Below are 26,219 nucleotides of genomic sequence, written 5' to 3'. Positions count from 1 at the left end.
CACTGAAGTTAGCTCACATTGAGTGATTGCTGTATTCTAATGACAAATATGCTACTCCTGCTGAAAACGCAGATTTCATAAGCTGAAATAGGGGAGGGAAAATAAAACGCTGTTGCTGGCAACGGCGGGCGCATTCATAACAAAACTGCAGGAATATGTCAGGACTGTACTTGGACTGTGGATCGCCAACACGAGGCTACACCCTCTTCCATTATTAATGGTAGCCACATAGTCCTGTGCAGTCTTAACTCCATAAAGTTGACATGAGTGGCGTAAAAATGTTTGAATCTAATTTTCTCAGGAAAGTGTGTGTCCTTTCCTGCCGCCCAAGCATCAACGCAACCAAAAAAAGAGACACAGAACAGATTTTTAGCAAGAACGAGAAATGGAACCACGGCTCAATTCAAACATATTTATGGTCCAAAGTTGGAAGCACCAGAGGACATCAGCGGTTAGAAACTTGCCGCTGCATGAACAGAGACACGGCTACAGGACAAGGAAAGGTTGCTGCTGGCGGAAAACCTCCTCACCGGAATCTGGCTGAGCCTCAAAGTCCGTTCTCGATTTTGAGATGTGCCTCCACAGCCGATTCAACCGGGAGCAAAGGGTTTGCGTGGATGATGACTTGCGGGGCTGCAGTCTCCCCTACAGGGTGACACCAGGACAACACCAGTGATGTCAATGAAATGCACTCGACTGGACTGTGTTAAACCAACACACACAATTTGCCCTTGCCTTTTTGGAAGCTGCCAGAAGGCTGCACTTTTCATAAGCAATTAATGATCATAAGACCCTCCCACAGTGGCACACAAATGTTTCACAAGGAGAGCCATTATTGGGAAACCTCTCTGAGCCATCACGCAACTGGAGCCTGTTGTACTATAATTGGTCTGGCTTGCCTTGGCTGGCACCCAAGCTGATCGAAGCGAAGCCAAGACAAGCCAAACTAAGACCCAGGGCAAGTGAGGCGAGAAGAAGAGAGAGAGAAAAACGAAGCAGAAGAAAAGAAGACAAAAAACAAGAAGAAGGCAGGGGAGAAGAAGGAGGAATACCATCGTGGAGAGAAAAATGAAAAGAACAAAAAATGTTCAGTTAAACGGATAGTTTCTTTAAAACATGACGGCCCTCACCAAGTGTTTCAACTATAAGCTGTAGCTTGGTTGGGTCAATTTGTTTGCTACAAACACAGTCCGTTAATGCTCATACGGTGGAGACAGAACATATGGCATTCACTGCACAAACAGCATGGCATGTGAAGTGCATGCAGCTTGGGCACACTGGGAGAGAAAAAGAACCATGTGTAAAGAAGCACTGGAAACTTGCGCTTGGAGCAGTGTGAACAAAGAAGAAAAGAGAAGGCTTTGTTTCATTTTCTCGAAACTAAGCCGTTAGGGAATTGTGTGCCCTAGCAACAGAGCTCTCCGATCAGCAGGTCACATATGCCCCTAGTACATGCACACTGCAGGCATGTAGACAAAGATGCCCCACGCAGCAGAGGCTCGAGAAGCGCTATCTGCATATTTTTCAACCTGGTGAGATCGAAAATAAGAACATTTTTCATTTGCGCCAATGGGAAGGGTGAAGGGGATTGCCTAAACTTTTAGGCAGTATCCAATGAGTTAATCTTGAACGGAGTTTGCAGAAGCTAACTTTACTAGCTTCAAAAATTTGTTGTGGCTTTGCTCAAATCCAGGTCCTGACTGATGGCCTTTTGCTAGCAGTGTATGTCATATGTATTGCACACACACTAATGAAATTCAGTTCAAGTTTCAACTTCGAATCACATTTGCTGTCCGTGAGAAAAACTGACGTTGCATCCACACATTGTGGAAAATGCGAAATGTTTGCCTTTCCTTGATATCACGAAGCAAGAAAATTCAGAAGTACAAGATCGCAAGAGCTTCTGCAAACATTTCTTCTTGGGCTCTGACAGTGCCTCGACTTTATAGCACCACAAGAAGTGTGACAGATACTGTGCTTTTCTTTTTCCATAAACCAATCTACGCTTAAGGTTCAAACCTGGCCTTTGTGGCTGAGTTTCGATGGAGGAGAAATGGAAAGGCATCTGTACACTGTGCAAAGTCAGCACACATTAAAGGTCAAAGATCAACACCATCATCACCATCATCAGACGGACTACACCCCAGCAGGGCAAAGGTCTCTCCCATATCACTTTGATTAACTCAGTCCTGTGCTGGATGCATCCACTTAACCTCTGCAAACGTTTTAATCTCATTCACCTGCCTAACTTTCTGCCACCCCCTGTCACGCTTGCCTTCCCTTGGAATTCAATTTGTTACTTTTAGCAACCGTCGGTTATCTTCCCTTCGCGTTACATGTCATGCCGATGCCCATTTCTTTCTGCTTTTTTTTCTTTTAATTTCGACTAGAATGTCTCAGCCCAAGTCATTTCCCTGTCCCACTCTGCACGCTTGCGGACTTACGGTCCGCACATGATCAAAATTATTCCGCAGTCCTCCACTACGGCACATCTTTCTCTTTTTCACTCCCACCTCCTTCCCTTTCCTCAGGCCGCTGAGGTGTGCACGAAAAAGTGCGACAGTTACTGCACCTTTCCTATAAACCAATTTACATTTACATACATTGTTAGTCTTGGAGGGTGAGCTTCATTTGACCTTAGCCTGGTTTAAAGGTCATTGAGTCAGAGCCAGGTGAAACTCTGGTTTGTATGTACATGCAGTAGTTGGCCTTTCGCTCAAAAACCGACAAACAACAGAAGGGAGGCACACAAGAAGTTCACCAGTGCTCTTGTTTTGTACTTCACCCAATTTTCACACTGACTTCTTCACATCATGAAACACCAACTAGCCCGGCAGCATGCTCTCCTGTTCTTGTTCCCATTTACACTACTTCCCTTCAGCATCCCTGATAGGCTGGCTATACACTCGAGCACAGTGAAAGTGAAGTGCTTTATTCCTCCCTCAACTAATGATCGGCATGAACACACAGTGTTAGGTAAGCACGTGAGACTCACATCTTCCTGGTTGACCTCAAAGTCTGGCATGAAGGGCCGTGGAAGGACCAGGCTACGCAAGCTCAGGGGACTGCACCATGGGATCAGGATCTGCAAAATGACACAGTACCTGCGGTCAATAGCAGCTCCACGGGACTTTCAGATTAACTAGTCACTGGACGGCCATGCTAGCAGCCCCGTGCATAACAAAGACATTTCAAGTGACGCATGTGTAGAGGCTTTGCATATGCCATGTGATACACTGCTGGATAACTTATGGCATTTCTTCTCCATTTATAGTCACAACAAAGCTAAAAAAAAGAAAGAGGGGGGGGGGGGGGGGGCTAAATCTGGAGCTAAAGATCTTTCTTCTAGTTTCAGTGACATAGACCTTGACATCCATCAAAACAAAAATCACTGCAATTTTGTCGACACCGTTCCAAGCACAGCTTTGTCACTGTGCAAGACAAAATATGTGAGGCTCTTTCCACTGATTCTTTGCTGCCATTTTTCTAGGGCACAGTGCCACCAAGTGGCAGCAATCACAAGCAGGTAGTAGGAGGAGGAATGAGAACTTTAGCAGTCAACTGTTCACTGGGCCCTTCAGCAAAAGAAAGCGACTTAGTGATGGTGATAGCACAACTAATCATAGTGAACGCGCTGACGACAGCTGTTGGCCACACTCTAGTTGAACACCGATCCCGACAGACGCTGCATTTCCAAACTGTTGCCCACAGTCCTAAATGTCACAGAATTAGGCAAAGTTGTTAGTGATCATTCAAAAACTGTCTAGTCACATTTGGAGAGCATGTGCAAGACAGCTCACTCAAAACAACTCACCCCAACAGAAGAGCCTACATGCGTGTGCCTGTAGCAATAAACAGAGAATGTTTTTTGAAAAATTATATGTAACAACTGGGCTTCTTCTGGAAAGGCTAAGCGGCCAATAAGAGTGGGCACTGCTGCATGCGGGGAGCAGGTTGAAAGGGAAGGCTTGCACACTCACCCCAAGCAGGAACATGGCATTGCAAGTGTGCGCCCAGGTGCGGTGGCAGAAGTTCCCCCATCGCCACAGGGGCAGCCGGGTGGAGGTCAGCCGCGTGCTCTGCTTCTCGGCCACGTACGTGGGGCGCTCACTCAGCAGCAGGGTGTCACCCCCGCCACCAGGCAGGCCACCCTCCGAGGATGGACCACCTACCCGCCGAACCTGCACATTTTTAAAACGATGTCACACTATGCAGGAGCCAAGCTCGGAGGCCAACCACTCAAAGGGTTGTCTGTATTCCTGTCCATCGGTCTGCCAATGATGGTGGTTTGTACAATGCACCACAGCTTCCATTTTTTTTTTTTTTTTGCAGCAATGGGTGTTCATAATTCCTGCTTCTAGGGCGTCATCACCAAAGCCTACCAAAGGCGCTTTCATACAGAAGCCTTGCTCACTAGCCAGATGAGAACTCCAACCTTCGATTTTATTAACCAGTTTATTCTGAGCATAAGTCTTTCTTTAACTACTTCAGTTGCAACAGTGCTCCACGTGCCCCCATCCTGTACAGACAAGAAGCAAAAAGTGGAACGTTTTCCTCATAGCCACAAGTAGAAAGGCACATCTCATCGGACAGCGCGAGAAAACAGAGGGACAGAAGAAAGGACTGCGCAGGACGAACATTCGTCCTGCGAAGTTCTTTCTTCTGTAGATCGTTACCAACTCGCCCAAACTGCTCTACTTCTACAAGAAAGGCACATATTGTGCACACATTTTGAACTGAGCAAACGCTTCTAAAACCTCCTGTAAGAGCAGCCCAATACCAAGACGCTCACCTGCCATCGGGACGGTCTCCACACGTGTGTCTGCCAGGTGAAGGTGCGGGTGGGGGCCCTGAGCCGCGCCAGCTCTGAGGCCAGGGCCGGTGCCTGCTCCCTGAGGAAGGAAAGGTCCCTGGCCACAAAGTAGGCTGCCTGGCAGAGGCCCCGTTCCCGGCACAGGGCCAGGGCTGTCTCATGGGCCTCCAGGCAGTGCTCCCGCTCCAGCTGGCCCTGCACCGCCCGCAGGTGACTGCGAAGCCATGGCCCAATCAGGGAGAGCACGGGAAACTCCTCCTGCAGCCGGTCCCGCTCCTGCAAGTCCAAACAAAAGAGAGTTCACACTCCAAACTCTTGCTCGGCAGAGTACAGTACCCCCATAGGCAGTCTTGCTGTGGGCTTCTCAACAACTGCACTGACCTCGACGCCCCACAGGTGGTGCAACACATAACCGAGACACTTGTGGTTTCCGTGTCTTTATTATTCCTCAGCCCTTCCTTTGCCATGACCTCCTATGTTCCATACCTACAGCGTGACAGGCTGGACAAGAAGAAAAAACGAGTAAAGACAAACACAGCGCTGAGTGGCAACTGGTTTTTTATTGCCTTTCCAGTCGGTATATATACCCCCACTGGAGGGACGAAAGAAAATCAAGATACACGTGAGATCCCATACATTTATTTTCGCAACTCCAACGTGCACTCGTGCTGCCCTGCCCACTAGCAGTAGGTCTGTTGTAGTGGACGCCTTCACTCACACACACTGCTAATAGCACTGATCTCAGTGCCTCTATGAATACCAAAAATCAGACACATGCACTCATACACAAATGGGGCTGGCAGGCATAAAGGAAGACAACAGTGAGCATACACAGCAGCATATAAGCATGCTCTTTTGAACATTGCCTAACATGCTGTAGGAGAGGGCCTTACTTGTGCCACGTAGTGCTCTGTCCGGTCACGAACAACGTCCAGGGCCCGCTGGATCAACACTGTGGTTTGAGCTTGTTCAGACAGCAGCCGGCCCAAACCTGGCGCCAGATTTTCGAGGCCGGGGTCCCGACCAACCGCGTCTGAGACGCGCCTCAGGTACTCGTCCTGCACGGCCACTTTGGCTTGCTGCAATGCACAGAGAAGAACACGAGTGACAACATGGCACGTGGCAGGAAAGAGCGGTTCTAGTCAAAAGGGGGTGCCTTTAGCATTTTTCTTTCATGAGATATAACGCCCAGAGATAACACTTTTTCAACATGCCAAATGTGCCTATGATGCCAAAACCCCGTGTTTGACTATTACGGGCTTACCACGCACTGCCCATTTACAAATGAAACCATCCTTCAAATAAAATCATTGAACATGCCAATCAAGTATGCTTTCACAACAGAACTGGTGAACTTTTGCAATTGGAAATGCACATTTCTAGCATTTGTATAAATGCACTATTGTTGTGATGCATACAGATCTTTAAATAAAAATGAGCTTTAAGGGCATTGCTAAGTTAGTCATTCAACTGTGCTTGTAGCATAGCAAAATTTGATTAAGCCCATCCACATTCAGCCCACAGCCGAAGAAACTAGTTCCTCCGAGAGGGGTTTTTTAACAGGTTCGTAACAATTTCATTTTTCGCATTATATTGCACCCAGTGTTCACGCATTTGCTTTTTTATTAATGTTCTTTCCTTTAGCTATGTTTTGCAGTCCCTGCAGAACATCTTTTTTTTACATCAATTTATCCACTGTTCAAGAGTGTTATGAACCCCCCTTGAATTAAAGCCCACTGTGATATTCAGAATAAATTAGGAAAAGAAGAAACGCACTGGGTTAAGAAACAGTCATTGCTCAGCTACCAACATGTGTCCAAGCTTCATTACTACCTAAACGGAGCATGGGTCTCTATCCATTCAGAAAAGCACACATTAAACTCATTCGCCACGCACGCCACATCTTTTCCACAATGACGGTGAACAAAGCCCGTTGTCTTAGGCTGCTCCCGGTTCCTCACAATGGTGTGTACTTTTTCGGGGAAACATAACCGGACCTCCCCGCCCCAATCCTTCCCGTGCCGAGCAAGTTCGCCACGTGCACTGTACAAGGCCCTTTCAGTTTCTAGGAACTGTGCAACAAAGTTGCTAGATTACGGACATTCTGATCCTAAGTTGGTCGATTCTAGCAACACATGCACCTAGAGTACAAGCTTCAAGGGAGTTAATTGTGATGCATCACGTGTGATAACGCACTGTCCTCGACAGCTGCTGGTGCAAAAATGGAAAGGTGGATATAGTTGCGCGACAAGCTCAGACTGAGATGGTATGCACACGCCTTGCTCATGGTATTTGGAACGGGCTTCTACTGCTAAGTGCTGCAAGTTGTGGGTACACTTTCACTTTACGCAACAGTACATAAACCCTGGTTGCAGTCAACAGCTTCCCCTTAACATGTGGTTTACTGGCAATGCTTGACATTTAGGGCATATTTATAACATATCCGCTCATTTTTAATGTTAGTCAAAGCTTTCTTTACCAACATTTTTTTCGGCCTATGTACTTATAAGAAGCGATGCAGCTGCGGGGTGAGATAAGTGCCGGGCAGCCGTCCCCAGCCTACTGGTGCAGTACCACAATCACAGCTCTCACATTTTCCTTTTCACTTTCAAAATATGTTGTCAAGAGTTGACACCAGAGAACAAGCTCACCTTTTCTATGTCGCTGTCCGTCAGCTTTTTTGCTGTGGAAAAGAAAAAGAGGGAGAAGCTCTGTTAGGTAAACGTGCCCAAAAGCAAGCTGGACATATTTTCATTAACTAATACTGATCGTAATAAACAGAAATTCTGGCCTTGTTTTTCTCTACGTAGTATCCACCACCAAGAGGCACGCCTTATTGGTGAGAAATTTAGATTAGAAAATTTCCTTCCACGATTTTAAACTCACAACATGAAGACTGAAAGAGACTTGCTGGAAACTGTGACTTCAGAGAACTGTGTAAAAAAATTAAAATAAAAGCGCTTCAACACAACTGCAGCTTACCTGTTAACAAGGTCTGTCGCAGAAGCACCCATTTTTAATTTTGTATACCTTTGCTACTTTATATAGTACATAACGCTATTTTCTGTTAAAGTAGTCTCTTTGTTGTAGTTAGGGTACCTTAATGCTTTGTCACCAAAGGTCAGCTTTAATTCGGTTTGGTTTGGTTTATAGGGTTTAACGTCCAAAAGCTCCTCAGGCTATGGGGATGCTGTAGTGGGGGGCTCCAGAAATTCCAACCACCTGGAGTTCTTTACCAATGCCTTGCTTTTCGCCTCCATTCAAAAGTGGCCGCAGCAGCCGAGACAGGCCATGCCTTTGGGCTTAGCAGTCAAGCGTCCTGACCACTGCGCCACTGCAGCGGGCAACTCTGATTTGTCCTCAGCGTCCAGCGTCCTCCCTTTTAAGATGCCTGCACTACACTGGCAAAGCTCAGGTGTCCAAGCACCAGTTCGTGGCACTACAGACATGAAAAAGCACTGAACTTCACAACACGCTTCAAGTCGAAGTGCATCAAGTCGAAGTGCATGAATATCTATTTTTAAGCTGCAATAAAATTACTAAACTGACAAGCCTATATAATTTCGAGAACCAGTACTGCTGGTTCAGACTTGATACATATGCCTCTCTACAAAACGAAGCTATGAAAAGCAATGGAGATTTTGCAAACAAATTTTCTTTTGCACACTCGGAACCAAATCTGTCCCTCTATCGTGGAGATTGTGAACATGCCCTGTGCATACCCATTTCTGAGGGAACCGTCGCATTAATTAAATGCCATGATGACCATGTTGCCTGTGAACTGAAAGAAGCTTTCTTTATCAGAAAAAGAAAAGAAAGAAGGGCGCAGAATGTTGCAGCGATGCATCGGCCTCAATGTAAAAGAGTGAATTTAGATTCACAGGACGATTTTGTTGAAATGAAGGTTATGTGTACACCTGGCTGTATTTCCTGCACACAATCTCATCAAACGTTTTAGGCAGTTTGAAACTCCTCTTTCTTCTCGCCTTTCGTGCATCTTTCCTTTTTCTCCACAATTATGTGTCCTTTGTCTATAAAGGGTAACTTTTTTATAACAATTACGGATATTTATGTTAAAAACTGAGAAATAAGCAGGTATGGTCTGTGAACTGGGCATGTGAATTGTCTTTGTATAATGGCATGGTGTTGGAGCTTGGGATAAGGGGAATGGATGGGCGTGGGGCTGCCGTGCTAGTGTTGGAAGAATAGCTAAATGCATGTGAGCAGTCACGGGGACCGATGGTGAGGTGCGCATGATCACCAGCTGCGTCAGTGATAACACGATTATGAGGAATGTCGCGCACATAGCTGTCACTATGAAGCCCTAATGATAGCCCCCTGCCCAGTGCTTGATAAGCATGTCTGAGCATCAACACGCCTATAGAGGGGAGAAAGAGGTCCCACCTCTGAGCTTGGCAACCAGGGCTTCCCGAAAGGCAGGGAACCAGCCACGCAGTTCCCTCTCCAGGACGTGAGCCAGAAAGGGCATGGCACTACGCAGAAGCTCTGCAACGAAATCAACCGATGAGTATGCTCACAGCGCATTGGCTGAAATGAGCACTTACCGGTGTTGTAGAGACGGAGGTCAATCAGCTGACCCTTGGGCGTCCGGTAGACATACGGCACAGTCGGTAGCCTCTCCTCACCCTGGTAGGTCCAAGGCAATGGGGCAAAACTGAACACTCTTCACACTGTGTAGCTGCTTGCGCAGGCTATCCTAGTGAACTCTGCCGTAACAAAATCGACAACAAATTTTCTCTGTCGCGAAATGTTTTTCACATGCTAAAGAAGGGCTTTTGCATCACAACATTGACTATGGTGGGATGACCCCAAAAGAATTAAAAGATGAGTCCCTTCAAACTTCAACTTTGAAGACTTCAAAGTCTTCAAACTTCCCCACTTGTTAATTTTAAGCTGACTATTTATGTGTAATTAATGTGTAAAAATTACAATGAAAGAAAAAAAAAGAAAGGGGGGGGGGGGGGGGGGGGTCAAAAAGAACTGATGAGAGGCTTGCATACCCTGCCTCAGAACTGACACTACAACAGAAAGCCAAGGCTCAACTAATACAAGCTTCTTTTGTTTTTTCTGCTTATCCTTTAGTAGCTGTAGAAGTTCAATGAACCAATTTCGGTAGGTCTGCAAATGTACTTCTGACAGTTGTGGCCAAAGAAACCGTGGAGGAAGAGTGGTAGGCTTCTTACCAAATGGCACTTCTCGAATGTCTGCTTCTTGATCTGGTAGCGCACAAAGAGGCAGAGCTGCTCCAGCTGGTTCTCAGTGTCTGCCTGCAAGAGAAGAAGGAAGAGGAGTTTGCCATGAGGGCTTCTTTCAGCTCGCAAGTTATAATTCCATACTTGCCAACCTGGAGAGATAAAAACAAATAAATAAACGGAGCAGGGAGAAAAAGAGAGAAAGGTGCTATACCAGTTGTGTTTCGATGCCGTATATCCGGCGGCTAGAAATGACCACCATGCTTCTACTAGTCAGAACCAGCACGGCACACATCTATTTATTTTCTTTTTATGCAGCTAGCCACACCTACTTTAGCTTTGGCTCAAACTGGCTTTGATTGGCTAAGTGCATAGCCGATGATGTCTGTGGTGCTGGTGCGGCCACAGAGGCTGATGCGGGTGATCAAGATGTGGCTGTGGATGTCTTAGTGCCGCCGGTTTTGCAAACACCATTCACGCACCGGACTACTTATTAAGAGATTTAGGGCAGTGATCGTACAATCGGAACGTTCAGTCGAAAATCGGGAGTCTCCTGGGAGAATTGGGAGGACTGGCAGGTATGTAATGCTGACGCACAGGCAAAAAGCTAGCCTCACAAAATGCCAGCTAGGCTACTTAACAGACTGCACACTTCCAGCTATGGGCACAATCAACGCCATTCGTTTTTAATTAGCTTCAAGCACCCTTTGTGTGTTAGAAAGGTGCTTGCAGGTGCACGGCACGCATACACATAGTGCGCAATGGCAGGCAAGGCCAATGGTAAAGTTAGAACAATGCTCGGACAAGTCAGCCACGATTTAACTGAACTCAATTACAAGAAGACGATTAACTTGGCAGTCAAAACATTCGTTAAATTTAAGTTGACCTGTGGTATTAACTATTTCCGAAATTACTGATAAAACAAAAAAAAAATCTACAACAAAATATGCGGCACAGCTATTGGTGCAATCCACCAGTAAGAGGCGAGGGCAGAACTGTGGGTGCGGTCAGATGATGCAACGCCAGATGACGTCACCCACCTCAATGGTGAGCTCAGCCACGAGATGTTTGACGCGCTCCTCCTGTAGCCTAGATGTCAGCAGGCTCGCCGACACCGATGGCAGTCCCACGAGGGCATCTGCACAAACATGCACTTCAGCTTCCGCGACCCTTTCCATAACCCTCCCTAGCTTGGACAACAGGCAACGAGGTTTACACTCGCAAGACCAGCTGCGTGAACGTGCCAAGCATTCGCTTACCCAGCAGCAGGAAGCAGGCGCGTGACAGGGCGACCCACGCGGCCCTCAGGCTGAGGAAGTGTGAGTCGAGCCGGTTGCGGGCGGTGACCACCAGCAGTCGCAGAGCCAGTGCCACGTCCCGCAACAGAATGCGCTGGGCACCGGCCCGCCCACTCTGCACCGCCGGACTGAGCCGCCAACGGTGAGTACGTCCCGGGAATGCCCGGCTCCCCACCTCAAACTCCCTGTTGGCCACAAAAGCCCCAACACATCACCATTAGCCAGAAAAAATTCAGCTATCAACAGGCTGATGTGGAACAAACTCGGCACTGTTCTACCATTTGTAAGCCAGCCTTCTCAGCTTAGCTGTCAGAACTACCCTGCATTGGCAGTAGTTCTTAAGCCAGATTCAACTGCAAAGTTTCTTTGAAAGCTGTACAGTTTTTCTTTGTGCCCATATGGCTGTACTCAGACAGGTCCTAATGAATGATTACTCAATTATTTCAATGCTGTCTGAAATTCGACCCTAACTACATAAAGAAACTGCACAACAACTAGTACCTAGCTAGCTACTGAAATTCACAAGTGCTCTTAAGTCGCGGCTTCTCTTGTGAGAGAAACTTCGCCAAGTGCCAAAGGTGTCTGCAAGTCTCATTACCATTTTTGTGCCGATACCTGCAGAAAATTTCTTTCAAATTAACCACCCTTCTGGCCTAATTCTGCACTAGCATTCTGTAGCAAGCAGTTCAGGAATGGCAGCCCATAACGACATATTGGCTGAAAAAAAAAAAAAAACACTTCTGCTTTTGTTATGAGGAACAAATGAAATAGGCTTTTATGAGCAGATCCTCTTAAAAACAAAGGAAATCCTATCAGTAATGAACATCACTTTACTAAGGCATGAAATGAGCTACCATCCAACTTACTGAATGGCTCTCATGGATCAAGGAATTTGAGGACTACATCTTTGAATCCAGTCCCGACGAAAAAAGCGAAATTCAAGTACCCCTTTTTTACCAATGGGTTGAAAGTCAGGAGAGATTCCTTGGCTGTTCGCTGTAGAAGACCAAGACCTGAAGAACTACAAGGTCACAAAGTTGAAGTCAGAAGCCTACTTCGTGGACACGAAAAAAACTGAGCGCAAGAGCACTCACTTCTACCGACAGCGGCAGCAGCCAGGTTAAGCTGTACATGAGGTCGCAACCGAGCGCAACGAATTAGCAGAGAAGTGCGAGTTCGGTGGCATGAAAAATGCTTAATGAGGAACTGCTTCGTTACTGGCCTTCTAGACAAGGCCCTGTCTGAAGAGCTTCAGGAGGACTCAGGTTAACTTTGGTCACCGCTTTAGTGAAAGCCCAAATATACCTAACAGCAAGCGAATTTGAAAGAGTATGAAGTTACAGACGAGCAGGGGGAAGGGTACGCTTGAGTGCCACAGAGAATGCGCTTGTGGAAAAAGTTTTGCTCATTGCGCAGGTTTGTCGTGCCTGTAAACTAGTTGTCCTGCAAAGCAACAAAAATGCCTTCAAGCTGGCCCATTTGGAAAAAGCTTGTCGAATTAAGCACCAAGCAAGAAAACTTGGTGGCATCGCCCTCTTGATAACAATGACTAATTCTCCTTGGCACATTCATGTCAAAGCAAGTTGCCTGTGCAGTTTAGTGATGGCACAGATAAATGGCCATGAAGTGTAAATGAAAGTTGATGCACGAGTGGAAGTCACGATGGATGAAGAAACTTTCCCGGGTATCCACAGTTCTCCTAATAGACACAGTGATGTAAGAATTTGCTCTCGCAGAAAGTTTAAAGCAGAAATTGTCTGCAAGAACAATTGCTCTCAGAAGACAAAGTATCCCATGATAAACCTGCACAGCTCGACTTTCAGACGAACTAGAAACTTCTGATGCAGCTTCCTGTGCCAAGTCAACCCCATCCCGATCAATCAAGCAATGAAGCAGGAACATGATAGGCTTTAGTAGAAAGGCATGTACGGAAAGGTCAGGAATCCAACAGAATGGTGTGCACCAATCGTGCAAGAAATGAAGCCATCCTGTAAAGTCAGGATTTGTGTCAACTCCAGTAAACTGAACGCTCATGAGAAGGGAGTGATTCCAAATATCAACTGTTGAGCAGATAATGGGCAGCTTTCGGAAAGCCAAAGTGTTCTCAAAATTCGAAGCAAGTTCAGGATTTTACCTAATACACCTTGCCGAGTTAAGCCAACTGTCGTCACCTTCTCATAGCACCATGCAGCAAGTACCGTTAGCGGACACTGCCCTTCAGCATGACCTATGCGCCAAAAAGTCTCCAGGGGAAGCAAGCGTGCCTTGGAAGGACTAGATGAACAAGATAGCGTGAAAGGCAAGGTTCTCCAGAAAATCTGGCATTAGTGTTAGGTGGCTGTACTGGTTTTGGAAAAAATCACATGCATGTCCCAAGCAAAACAGTAGCCGGCAAGTAACATGGCTCGGCACAGATTGGTCAGCGAGTTGCGTAACGTCACAAGATCACATGTCATGGCCGAATCCCCAGAAGCTGCCAACTTCGGCAGCTTTATTGTGATGGAAATCAAACCCACGGGGACCCCTGGATGTCCAGTCCGACACACTACTCCTAGGTCATGCACGCACGTTTGCGCGGGTCTTTCCATACATGCAGGGTCATCTTTTATATAATGTGATACCTTGTGACTGTATGTTAATTGAGTGTATGTGAGATAATAAGAGGCCCCAAATCGAGCAATTAGTGATTAAGTGACTAGCAAAGGGCACGCACATGAACTAGGATCCGCAAGGGGAGATGCCGGGGATTTTCGGTGTTAGTGACGCTAGCTTAAAAAAATGTTGCATTCAAGAAAATATTGACTGAATACCTATTACTCATGCGCGTTTTATAGCTTTAGTAAACAGCTTTCTATGAGCCTTCCGAGTGTCCTGAAGTTCTTCTCTGTCAGCCTAAATTGTAGGCATGGCTTCTGTGGTTAGCTCACCCATGTTCCCGGATAGAGCGCAGCTGGGCCTGGTCCAACCGGGGTGGCCGGCCCTTGGCATCCCGGGTCACCGCATCTGCCTCCTCAAAGTTGGGCGCCGTGAACACATCCCGCAGGCTAGTCGTGTGCGTCTGAGAATGCGTGCATAAGCGACACAAAGGGACGGCAAACGATGAGGGTGACGCATAGACTCCTTCAATAAACCTCAGAAGAAACAAGTGGCCAGTGCTACTCAAAGTACACGTGCACAAAAAAAAAGACCTTTTTCCTGGTTTACCGCCGCTCAACGGACAGAACACAATCGACAGTCCAATAGGATCCAAACAGAATAATGGCAATTAATTAATACATGTTTGATTCTAGTTCACCAATGCCAAAGAACGGTCATGAGGCCCACCACAGTGGAAGGCTCGAAGGGTACACTTTAGCCACCTCAAGCTCCTTCTCTCTTTTCCCTTACAGCAGACAAAATGAATCATTACGTTGTCATGTAGCGAAATGAAGCAGAATTATTGCACTGTTCATACACGCCTTTCAAACAGAAAAATATGCTATTTTATTAGTGGAATATAATAACTTTGGTGAACATTACCGTGATAAGTAGAAAAAAATCGGGGAGCAGGCGAAACAATGTTCAAGACATCTGTGTTAGTCAATGGTTCAAATATACTACGTCGCAGGTAAAGCATGTAAAGCATGCCACAATTTATTTTATTTTTTGAGCAGCTATCGAAGGAACGCTAAGGGAAAGTAAACTCCCTAAGTAAGGTGCGCAGATTGTCCCCCTCGGGAACAATATCGACATTTCCTGAACCTCTTCCACGTTGAAACCGCCCGTGAGGAACGAGCACGGTGAGTTACTTCTATGATGCATTTGCAATGAACCTCTCAATAAAGAAAAAACAGAAGTGATTATGGTGGGCAAATCATGTGTGTCACTTTTATGCTCTGTAATGCGTCTCCAACCATTTAGTTTGAGCATTTGTGGCTTTGTTGTTCTGCCTACAGTCCACTTGAATCACTGAATCAATTTTTCAGCCAACAAAGCATGCGATTTTATTTCACTGGCTTACGGAGCAGACCTTAACCAGTCCTTGACATCACTAGTTAAGATGCATGGGAGCTGAGCTAAGCAGACAAAATTAATAACAAATCTTACCCCCAACTCACTCATCGTGGCTTTCCACAGTGTCTCGGGTGGTGACAACAGTTCCGTTTGAGGGTGCAAAAAATATTAAAAAGGTGTGCACATAGGTTTAGGGTAAGGAAGCCGATGATGCTGATAGATATGAAATCACCTATCATCCCCATGTAAACAACTTCAATCTACCATATGTAACATCAGCGGCATCCGTGATTAAAATTAAAACTGCCTCCAAGTTTTCCCCTCCAACATTTCTTTTTCTTTTCTGGGAATTAGTAACTAACACTGACATGAACATTCTGCTGCCCAATATTAACAGCATTGTATCCTGGTGTGAAACGAGCCAAATTAAATGTTGAAAAATGTAAAATTGTGCACACTTCCCGCTGACTAACTATATTTACCGACACCATCTTTATGGTTAGCTCTCTAATCTGTTAACTCGTACCTTGGTGCTCATATCACTTGTAAGCTAAGCTAGAAAACCCATATGAAACACATAAACGGGTTGCTTTGTTGGAGTTTTTTCTGCCATGAATTTCTTCCGCCGTTAAAATGGTGTTGCGACCAACATTCTGCATCCGTCATTCAGTGTCTCTATAGCCGCCGTTATGGACAACACCAAAGCTGCTATGCCAACAATCAGGGGCAAGTGGCCATCATGCCCCACAGAGAACTTAGTTGAACCTCGTTACAAGAGACACTCAAGGGACCTGAAAAACATCTCTGGTAAGCAAGGTCTCTTGTAACCAAATATTCTAAAATCACTGTGTTGATCAGTTTACTGCACATCGGTATATAAATGCATTCACACGCTTCAACAGGAAATTGTTCAGGAAAGCTTAAAGAAGTCATTCATACTAGTATGTATTTTTGTGAGTGCAGAGTGTATTGCTTCCCAAATTTTGGAGGTAAAGCACTTCACTTTGCAAGCCTTCCTGTTGCTCTAATACCTTTGAAGCACTCTTACATGCTCGGCACCCTCAGATGCTTACAGGCTCGTCACCCTCAGATGATTCACAAAGAGAAAGACATCAGGATTTTACGCTTTCATATTGTGATCAAATTTTAACAGTGAGGAGTTAAAAATGCTGGATGTCATTCATGCATTTTGATTTGCTTCATAGGTAACAGTAATGCGATGCCGTTTTGACTTTCCAATCGTGGGGAAGCACTTCTCAGTTCCTGACACACACAACAAAAAGGACACTGATATGGAACAGAATTTCGCTAAGGGAATCTAAAGTGCATCATGTACGAGTTGGTATGTTCCGATGCATTGCATGAGCACACCTGGGTTGTGTCTCTTCTAAATAGTGAAGAATTTACTCCACGGACCTGAAAAAGTTGTCCTTAGTAACCGAGTGTCTCTTGTAACCATGTCTCTTGTATGCAATGTTGTTAACAGGCAGACATAGGAAAACCAACCAAACCATTTTCAAATGTCTCTTATAATCGAGTGTCTCTTGTAACGAGATTTAACTACTGAAGCAGTACAAGTCAAATGCAGGTCAATGGGTTTCAGCACACTCCGGTGGACGAATGAGCGATGCCAGAACTCGCTAATTAAGAAAATAAACAAAAAGAGACCCCCCCTTTCTAAGAGTTTTACATATCAACCAACTATCCAACCATCCCATATGTGTACATCTGTTGTTTATAAATTGTGGGGCTTGTGTTACAACATAATTTTCATAGTATCTCATTTTCTTTTTAAAGCGAAAATTTACTAAGCCCTTCCGTAACTTGGTCGGTGCGTGTTTTCTATGGCCTTGACCGTGCCTAGTGGTGCGTGGCCTCTGCAGACTTCTACTTTGCGCGTGTGGCATGCGGAGCCGACGGCGTTCACTTCTTTTTCTTCTACATCGCACATCTGCTTATTCTCCTCCTTCACATACTTCGTAAACTTCATTCGTACCGGTACGTATCTTCACAAATTTACAACATTGCCTGACACAATGTCACACAGCCTTCCAGTCCCCTTGCCTACCCTTTCCCTCCACCGCCACTGCTGCCCATCTGGTTTGCCTCCGAGGAGTTTCCCTTTTAATATGCCCCCGACACTTTTGTGTTGCCTAGAATTGTAAGGACTGTTTACTCAAGGCTAAAGACTCGCTATACAGCATTAGCAATGACTATAAGTATCCGCCGGTACTATCTGGAGTGCGAGTTCTGAACTATGTCGCTGGACAGTTATTAACTATGCATAACCTCCCTCTTCAAAATTCCCTCGATACCTTCGTGTCGTAGACCAAATTGTGGTGTCCTTGAAGTTCGAATACATCCATGGAGGAGTCGAGTGCTTTCGCTTTGCCTACTTAGGTTTAGCTGTATTAAACCTTTCCTCAATTTTTCTTGAAAATAGTAAAGGCAATGAAGCAAACAGTGTGCTGCTGCAGGGTTGACTACAACTGATATAGAGTACCAAAAAACATTAACACACCAAAATCACAATTGCACGTCAAAAGCACCATGGTGCTTCATACACAAGCAGGCAGGAAGCCTGCAGAACAAGGATAGAATGACAGCTTTTCAACTGTATAGCGGTGGTGGTAGACGAAAAACACCCTCAGTTCACAGGCTGTACAAATGTGCGCTGCCCCCCCAGCCTGGCTTTGCACAAGCGCAGTGCAAGAACATGCACGTATGCACACGTACCTTGCGGCCATCCGCATCAGTGCCCAGCAGGGCAGGTGGAAGTTCAAAAACAGGTGCTGGCAGACGAAGAGGAAACTTCTTCCAGCGGAACAGCACCCTTTCGGCCGTCTGCACAGAAATATTCCAGCAGTGACAACTTGTGAGTGGTTCCACTCTTTTTCCCAGGAGGGGGTTTCCTTTCTCTCATTAACAAGCAGGATACTGCAACTTCGACTGCACAGCAGCCGATGTTCTCAGCAGATACAGTAGAACCTCATTAATACATTCCCAGTTCATACGATTTTCCGTTTTGTATGTTAAAAATCGCGGTTAGTAAAACATGTCCCATAGAGTTACGCCCTTTTTCTCCTGGTTAATGTTTCCGGATAAGACAATTTCCCGGTTACTACGTTTGAAATTTCGACAAACTGCGGTCGTATAATTCATTTTGCTATCAACTGGACATAAGCTAACGAGCGCCCGTGACATGAAAAACTGATAATCGGCGATTACCCGCCACAGTTGCTTCTCTGCAGTGCCTGGGTGCAACGGGGCAAAGCATCAAAGAAAGCCAACGAGTCAACATATGAGACGCCCGTTCCCGCAGAAACATTAATTTATGAGAAGAAACGCGGTGGCTCCTCTGTGGTTCCTTAGGGACATAGGGATGAACCATTTGATAACTACAGTGAAAGCTTGTTAAATCGAATTTCGATAATTCAAACATTCAGATAATTTGAACTACACTACTTGGTACAGCCAAGCTCTACAGAGGCCTGCCTATAAAAAAGACCTTTAATTCGAATGCGAGTCGTTTCCATTAAGGATAATTCAAAGTATGTGCTGCCGCGTGGGCGGCCTGGTGCCTCCACGATAGGGAGACATAGTTAGAGGCTGCGCACATCCAAAACGGGGACAGAAGATGAAACCAGGTAAATTTATGGAAGTGTGGATAAAGCCTAAATCGTGTCACGACCAGCGCAATGGCCGGCGGTGCCAGAGGGAAAGGGTTCACCGCGGCTACTTGCTCTTCTCTTCTGCGCAACCTCCGAATCTTGCAACTAAATAATCATTAATTCGACCCCTATTAATTCGGAAATATGGATAAGTATTTCTGTTGATAATTCTGTTAATAATTCAAACTTTTTTCCCAGTCCCGAGAAGTTTCAATTACTGAGCTTTTACTACATTTGCTTGCACACGAGCAGGCCGAGTCTGGGGAAAGAAGTATAAGCAAACAAGCGGCGACTGCAACCCCTCAAGGTGGCTTCTCCACATGTCACTGCTGTACAGGGGTGAAGCATCCTAAAATAACCAAGGAAGTAATCTTGGCTCATTATTCCTTCTACGAACCAGATCTGTTGCTAAATTTCTTCCGTGTTTCGGACAACGCAAGTACGGAACGAATTCTGCGAGAGCTATACAAGGAGTTGTGCACACTTCATGTCTATACATGCTAATCTACACTTTTATTCGGCGAAAGTCTCAATTCGAAATGCCTTTGTACCTCATTGAGCAGTTAATTTTTTTTTATATTATACAGTTCGGATCATACATTTTCCCGGATAATACGTTTTTTTCTGCTATTTTTAAAAAATCGTATCAATGAGGTTTTACTGTGTCGCGTGTAAGTGACGGTTGCAAGCAAAGTCCCACAACGGGCAGTGTTGTGTGAGTTGTGTGGGGTGCACTGTAGGCACATTGGCAGTTGTATGAGGTGTACCATAAATGGCAAATGTCTGTGGTTGTATTCTGGAAGATTTCCCTTCCCTTGATCCAGAAAGGGCAAATGCTACCGTCAGTGCCTTGAAGAGAGTTAGTTGCAAAAAATCTTGACTGCTTTAACATAATGCGAATTGCAGGGTAAATGTCCCAAGGAACCACATGGGTTACGAGGGAAAGTGGAAGACTCCTCCGAATTAGATAACCAGAGGACTTTAACATGTAGCTGCTGCAAGTGGGGTTTAGCTCAGGTGGTTAGAGCATAGAATCCATTTTAGCAGTATTCACTTTCGCATTAAGCAGTTTCAACCAAGCCAACGTAACAGGAAAGATGGGTCATCTGTGGTCAAGAAGCCCGCACCTCTACACCTGGGGTACTATACAAACTAGCAGAGATCGAAGTGGACCTATCCAGCTAATGAACACTTCGAGAGCACGTTCCCAAACTCCAGCTGGGTCAAGAATACTGAACCTGGGCTGTGGCACAGAGCACTCAACGACCACCGTTGCAGCAGGCATTTATTTATTTACCTCCTTTATTGCCTGGACGGTGCTGGCTAGCTCTGCTGGCAGCTCGCCAGGATCCACATGAAACTGCAGGCATTCCCTCTGCACGAAGAAGCAAAAGTAGCTGCAATCATCACTTGGCACAACAAAATAAAAACTGCACTAGCATAAGGAAAGGTGTCAATTCAGAGCTATCAACACTACACTACTGTCATCACTCAAGGGCACTGTTACAGGTTTGCCTTCTGTAGTCAAAGCATTGCTGTCATGCTTCAATGAAGTGAACCTTGATTTTTAAAAACCTGTGAAAATCTAAACTTCATGTCTCCCAGTCAGCCTTTGTGGGAAAAGAAGAAAAAGATTTATTTCTCAAATTACTCGGGATATTTGACACTGCATCTTCGCCCAGAAAAGCCTCTGATTATTGAATACACACAACGAAAACTATGCCCAAAGCGTAAACACAGAGATGAATTTTGAGGTTTTGAAAATTATATGTACACAAGAGCTAGTGGCCTATCAGGCTTCCTCAGATGGCATGTCAACTTGTAGATGGATATGTTTGAAGGATGAAGCATTGTAATGCTGAAGAGTGTGCTCTGCCCACAATGTATATTGGGTCTGCTTAACTGGTCAGCACCAAGAAAAGATGCACCAGTGTACCTGTGCTGAAATAAACAGCTTGCAAAAATGATATAATAAATGCAATGCAAAAATGATATGGCTGGCTAAGCTAAGCTCATGTCTTAGATTGGCTCAGTGAGAGCGAACATAACCATGCAGTCCACTATGGAATACTAAATTTTGCCCGTGAAAGCTGTTTAAAAGAATGCAAAAATGTACACAGTTCTATGTGCAACTTGCATTCACATATTGAGCTCAATCTGATGAGAGCCAAAGCAAAACAGGCTTCAGTGAGATCAATCCCCAATTAATAAAATTCCAATTTCTAATTAATAAAACTCCTTCATTAGCATCTTTGCATAGTAAAGAAAAAGAAAAAATCTACTGGCAGTGTGCTCTGGCCGCTAATGCAGACTGTCAAGCTAGGCATTATGGTCATTTCTCAATTCAGCACTGCTAATTACAAGTATAGGAAATTTTACTGCTGTGGGGGTAATCCGCTATTATCAAAACAAAGGGTTCAGATCGTGCGAGCAGATGGAATGATCTAGTCCATTAATCACCGTGTGAAACGTTTGGCTCTACACATAAGACTTCCTTCTCTCCACTTTGCTACCTGTCAACAAAAGCAGATGGACGGACGAATGAACAGATTTTTGCAATGGAGGTTCCAATATGAACATATTAAAACATCTCACGAGAAAAAAAGACAAATCAAGGAGCTAAAGCCTAAATTGCCCTCATAACCTTTTTTTAATGAAGTTATCCTGTCTTTACCATGTTTGTAAAATTTTTTCCAGTCCAGCAACAGCAGGCTGCGCCAACTTTCGATTCGACCCTTGTCGTTTATTTCTTCTCGCTTCAAACAAGCTCATGAAGTCAGCATGTACCTCACTGTAACAAAGTCACATAGTCGCATTCATTTTTCCCTTTTCAAGTAGACTCGAATAACTTGCCACCATCATTAACAAACCAAAAGACTCCATCCTGTCCAAAGATAAATACAAAATTTACCATTGCCTCTAAACTTTGTAATGTAGTGACATGACAAACTACAAACTGTGACGGAGCAGAATAGTCAAGCCTTTGGTAGCAAATGCTTCTGCTGACTAGCACCTTCCACATCAAACAAGACAGAGAGCTTTACTCACTTCAGGTTCCACAAGGTCCATGGCTGAGTCTCAGAGCAGCAGACTGGAGCACAGTGCATGGCAACCTGGACAACAACGAAGAGGAGTTGTTCCACTTGGTTGCTGGGCTGTGCAGTGAACAAAACGCAGTTCTCCACATGATGTCAATGCATAGAAATCAAACAGCTACTGGCTAAGTTTAGTTAGTTCAGTTTGTGGGGTTTAATGTTTCAAGGCGATTTGAGAGACGCCTTAGTGGAGGGCTCCGGAAATTTCGACCACCTGAGGTTCTTTAACATGCCCCGACATCGTACAGCACCCTAACCACTGTGCCACCACAGCAGGGCACACAGCTGTTGGTAGACAAATAATATAGGGAGACAAATAACAACTCTGTTATTAACAACCACCAACTAATTCCACTCATCTATTCAACCTGCTGATGACTGTGTGCATGACTAAACACTCATCACTCTCTGACAGCTTTTCATTCTCATTACTGCAACAAGGAGTTCAGCATTAAACAAGGATAAACAGTGAAGTTTTTGGTAATGTAATGGGCAACAAGATGTTTAGGATGACTTATGAACACATGCTACTAATGCATTGTCAAGAATACTGGAACACTATGGGCAGTAAACATATTAGCTGCAGAGTTTCGGATGCTGCATGCTTGGAAGCATGTGACAGACGCAGGCAGTACCCATTCATTTTCTGCCACCTAATACCAGTTGTGACATCTGGGTTAGCCAGCACTCTATCAAAAGAGGCTTGATGCATCCATCAGGATCCAGTGATGTCGAGGTTTGCATGCTGGCTGTTAACCAGCCCAGAAATAACAGTATGCAACTATTAAGCAGAGAAAAGTAGAGAAAATGAGGGGCTCATTAGGGTGCACAACTGATTTCCAGAAACATACTTTCATGCTTTGGCCAAATACGTCCGAAGCATGCTTCTTAGCAGTAAATGCCGATATATGAAAGTCAGAGCACCAATAACTTTACTATTTGGAACAGGAATGCTGCAAAGATTACAAGTTTCTCCAGAATGCAAAGGGATTCCTACCTTTGTAGACATATAGCCTAGCTACATCTTCCCCTGTCTGTGGGTTTGCAGTCAAGATTTTAACGAGCTCAAAGCACTCAAATTCCAGTCCTATTTTTTTTTTCCTTTTTTCAAATAGTTATAAATCATTCCAATGAATTGTATATGATGTTTAATGTCTCAAAGCGACATGGGTTACGAGGGACGAAGTAGTAGAAAGCCTTGGCTTAATTTCGACCAACTGGGACTTTTTACACGCACTTAAGTCGCACAATATACTTTCGCCTCCATCAAAATCTTGCCGCCGTGGCCGGGATCGAACCTGCATCCCGGGGATCAGTAGTTTAGAGTCCTAACCGCTGAGATACCGCGGCGGGGCTGCCGTAAAAATGAAGCTCCTCAAACTTCGTCAGGGGTTTTATATGACATAAAATAACGGATGGCAGGCCCACGACTCGATCCACCGAGAATTGCAACAAGCTACGCTCACTTTCGAATTGACTGCATACCATAGGAAGGGGCAGACAAGAGAAGGGGAGTTCGAGAATCGTTTGGCGCTTGCCCACACAAACAAACTTTCCTTTCTAACGAGCTTCGGATCTCGATTCGCCTTTCGGTCGCGTTTACACGCAGGGAAGAATGTTTGGCCGCGGGCCTACAAAAGCACGGCTGGATATATGCGTCGTCTAGAAAGCGCCTCACGGAAACATGGTTTTTCAGAATAGCAGGCTGTAGCCGGGGATTCGAGAAGTTGAACGCACTAAGCTCTCCGAACTCGGGCACAGTCTCCCAGCCAGCAGACTTGTGCCTTTAGTGACGGCTCGGTGAACACAATTTTTGCTGCTAAGTGCGGTTGTAAGACGTCCTTGCACCACACAAAACGAATGCGTCTGATCGGCAGCAATGTGAAAACGGGGCGACCGGCCCAGCCCACCCAAAGCATGTTCTCGTTTTGATGATGTTTTTTTCACTTCGTTCCTTTGCCCGCTGACAAACCAACCTCATTCGCGTTTTGCCCACACGCGTTGCAAAAAAACGGGACTTACCGTGGCTCCTGTCAGGAAGCACCGCATGCATCATTCTTGCGGAACGTCAGCAGGCCACCTCGACGTACTCCGCACAATGCGAACGAAATTCCGTCATTTCGTAGCCGCGAAACTCCGGAAAGCTCAAAACATTCCCAGCGCGAATAGCCGTGGAAAAGCGAACCTGCAGGTACTGAACACAGTTGCTGGGCAGCTGCGCGCAACTTCCGTCAACTCCTCATCACTCGGCCACTGTTTGGCTCGTGCGCAGGCTCCTGCGCATTCCTCCACGACGTCGTATGCCTGTTCACTAAACTACAGATACCTGCTCTACTGCTTTTTGTTTGCCGTATAGCGGCGCTCTAAGGCAACTTTCTAGCAGACGACGCCCAGGCGGCTCTTGTGACTTCCGTTGCAGCAAAAAGTAAACTTTCTGGCGCGCTGCTTTTGATACTGTGTTGCGTGATGTGTTTAGCGTAACCATGTAAATAGCAATGCGTCGATGACGGAAGTTGCTGAAGCGAGTAGCCAGCGAAAATGCGTGTTTCAGGGGAGGGAGGGGGGGGGGGGATAGTGAGCAGTCAGTTTTAATAAGAACCATTAACATATATATTCTATAACCCTCAATGGAGGAAAATAATTTCTCCCATTTGTATAAAACAATGTGCGAAGCAGGCCACCAGCCGCTTTCTCTCTCCCTCTTTGTCTCCGGCGCTCTGTTTCATATATTTTTTGCTAGGAATTCCGGCGAGTTAGATTTCCAGAAAAGACGTCTAAAGGTAATCCGAAGAAAAAAAAAAAGCTGTACGTCAAAAACAACATCAAATTATTCAGTAGTTTGCAGCTTACAATTCGTGTCGGGTCAACATTTAGTTTAATCCGAGTGTCCGGGTTAGACCCCGATCGGGATAAATCCGCTCCGATTTGAATTCACGTTACCCCTATGCCACGGGCAGGACCTTTCAACTCGGGTCGCTCCTTTCATATGAGAGGGTGATATCAGAATCAGCCTGCTAGAACAGTTTTGTATTCTGGTTACCCCTACGACACGTAAGCACGTCCATACGGCTTGGTTGAAGAGTGACTTTATATGTGGGCTAGTAGCTTACGCTATCGCGTCATGTCCTAAAGGATGAACTTAAGTGTCCCCAATAATGCAGCACCTTACACTGACAGGGCGTGTAGCAGGCAAAAGAAGCTTCCTCCGTTGCTTTCGCAATTCAACTAGGGTTAACCAGAGCTAAACCACAACTATTTTTTTTTTTTTAATGTGAAAGCGACGAAACCAACAAACAAACCAGAAGGATCGTAGAAGATTCTTGGTCGGTGGTGATGAGCGTATGAATGACCTCGCAGAGAAAATAAAATTCAAGGAGGAATCAGAGTCCTTTCGAGGACTTGGTGAAATAGGGGATCCAAGCATCGCAGGGTAGCGCTGCGCGCGCCAGTGAACAGCGCCCTCTCCAGCCAACGCCATGTAATCGGTCGGGCAGAGTGAATAGCTCGCCTGTAGACATTCGTGTCTTTGCAGCTTCTGCACGCGGGAGCAACTCGCTTTGCGCGCGCTCGCGTTCTTTGTCACTCGCGTTGTTGAAAGCTGCTTGCGCGCGCTCCCAGGACTTGGTGAAGGGTCGGGACCTTCTTTTGGCTGCGGGGGCTAGAGAGCAGGCGATGGTTTTTCTATGTCTCTCGCCGCGAATTTCCTTGCACAACCACCACACAATATCACTCCTCAGGTTGTCGCACCTATCAATTCTAATTTCTTGCTCCTTTAATTTCTTCTCTTTTTGTTTTGGCACCATTCTGATTTATTCTGTTCTATACTTCTTTTCTCTCCTTCTATTCCGCGGTACTTACCTTTAGGTGGGGAGTCCTCTATCGGACTTATCTACTGATGGGCTGATGTTTTGCGGTTTTGCGGTTTTGCGCGTGCTGTTTTGGGCGTGCTGCCTCGGCTGTGGAGGTGGTTACGAGGGACAACGCCGACGACGACGGCGACGATGACGTGAAACGCAGGAACGCACGCCAAAAAGCTGCGCTCTAAAACTAGACAGCATGATACCTGTACCCCTAGAGAATCCCCAAGCAGCCTCATCGACACATGCTTAATAGCTAGTATACCTTGAATGAACACC

The 26,219-nt window shown here is 45.6% G+C and overlaps 1 protein-coding gene across 2 annotated transcripts in view; it reads right to left on the bottom strand.

Moving 5' to 3' along the window:
- LOC146189582 (uncharacterized) overlaps positions 1-24,345 on the bottom strand; it is a 46,718-nt gene extending 22,373 nt beyond the window's left edge. Inside the window, exons 1-16 of one of the 2 annotated variants that reach the window (XM_084604343.1) lie at positions 24,106-24,345; positions 22,037-22,143; positions 20,286-20,363; positions 18,054-18,161; positions 14,252-14,382; positions 11,286-11,509; positions 11,067-11,164; positions 10,018-10,101; positions 9,379-9,460; positions 9,218-9,319; positions 7,465-7,496; positions 5,707-5,892; positions 4,793-5,089; positions 3,981-4,181; positions 2,996-3,085; positions 531-645 (exon numbers count right to left, since the gene is read on the bottom strand). In XM_084604343.1, the coding sequence (XP_084460469.1) occupies positions 531-645; positions 2,996-3,085; positions 3,981-4,181; positions 4,793-5,089; positions 5,707-5,892; positions 7,465-7,496; positions 9,218-9,319; positions 9,379-9,460; positions 10,018-10,101; positions 11,067-11,164; positions 11,286-11,509; positions 14,252-14,382; positions 18,054-18,161; positions 20,286-20,363; positions 22,037-22,057 (1,849 nt within the window). In that variant the 5' untranslated portion in view covers positions 22,058-22,143; positions 24,106-24,345. The remainder of the gene's footprint in view (positions 1-530; positions 646-2,995; positions 3,086-3,980; positions 4,182-4,792; positions 5,090-5,706; positions 5,893-7,464; positions 7,497-9,217; positions 9,320-9,378; positions 9,461-10,017; positions 10,102-11,066; positions 11,165-11,285; positions 11,510-14,251; positions 14,383-18,053; positions 18,162-20,285; positions 20,364-22,036; positions 22,144-24,105) is intronic. The other variant, XM_084604344.1, reaches the window with a different exon arrangement.
- Between the last annotated feature and the right edge of the window lie 1,874 nt (positions 24,346-26,219).

Source organism: Amblyomma maculatum, chromosome 5 (assembly GCF_055883805.1).
Source record: "Amblyomma maculatum isolate TAMU_Amacu chromosome 5, ASM5588380v1, whole genome shotgun sequence".
In the NCBI taxonomy this organism is placed as follows: Eukaryota; Metazoa; Arthropoda; class Arachnida; order Ixodida; family Ixodidae; genus Amblyomma; species Amblyomma maculatum.
Note: the sequence above shows the minus strand (reverse complement) of the source record. Positions and strands in the feature narration are given on the sequence as shown.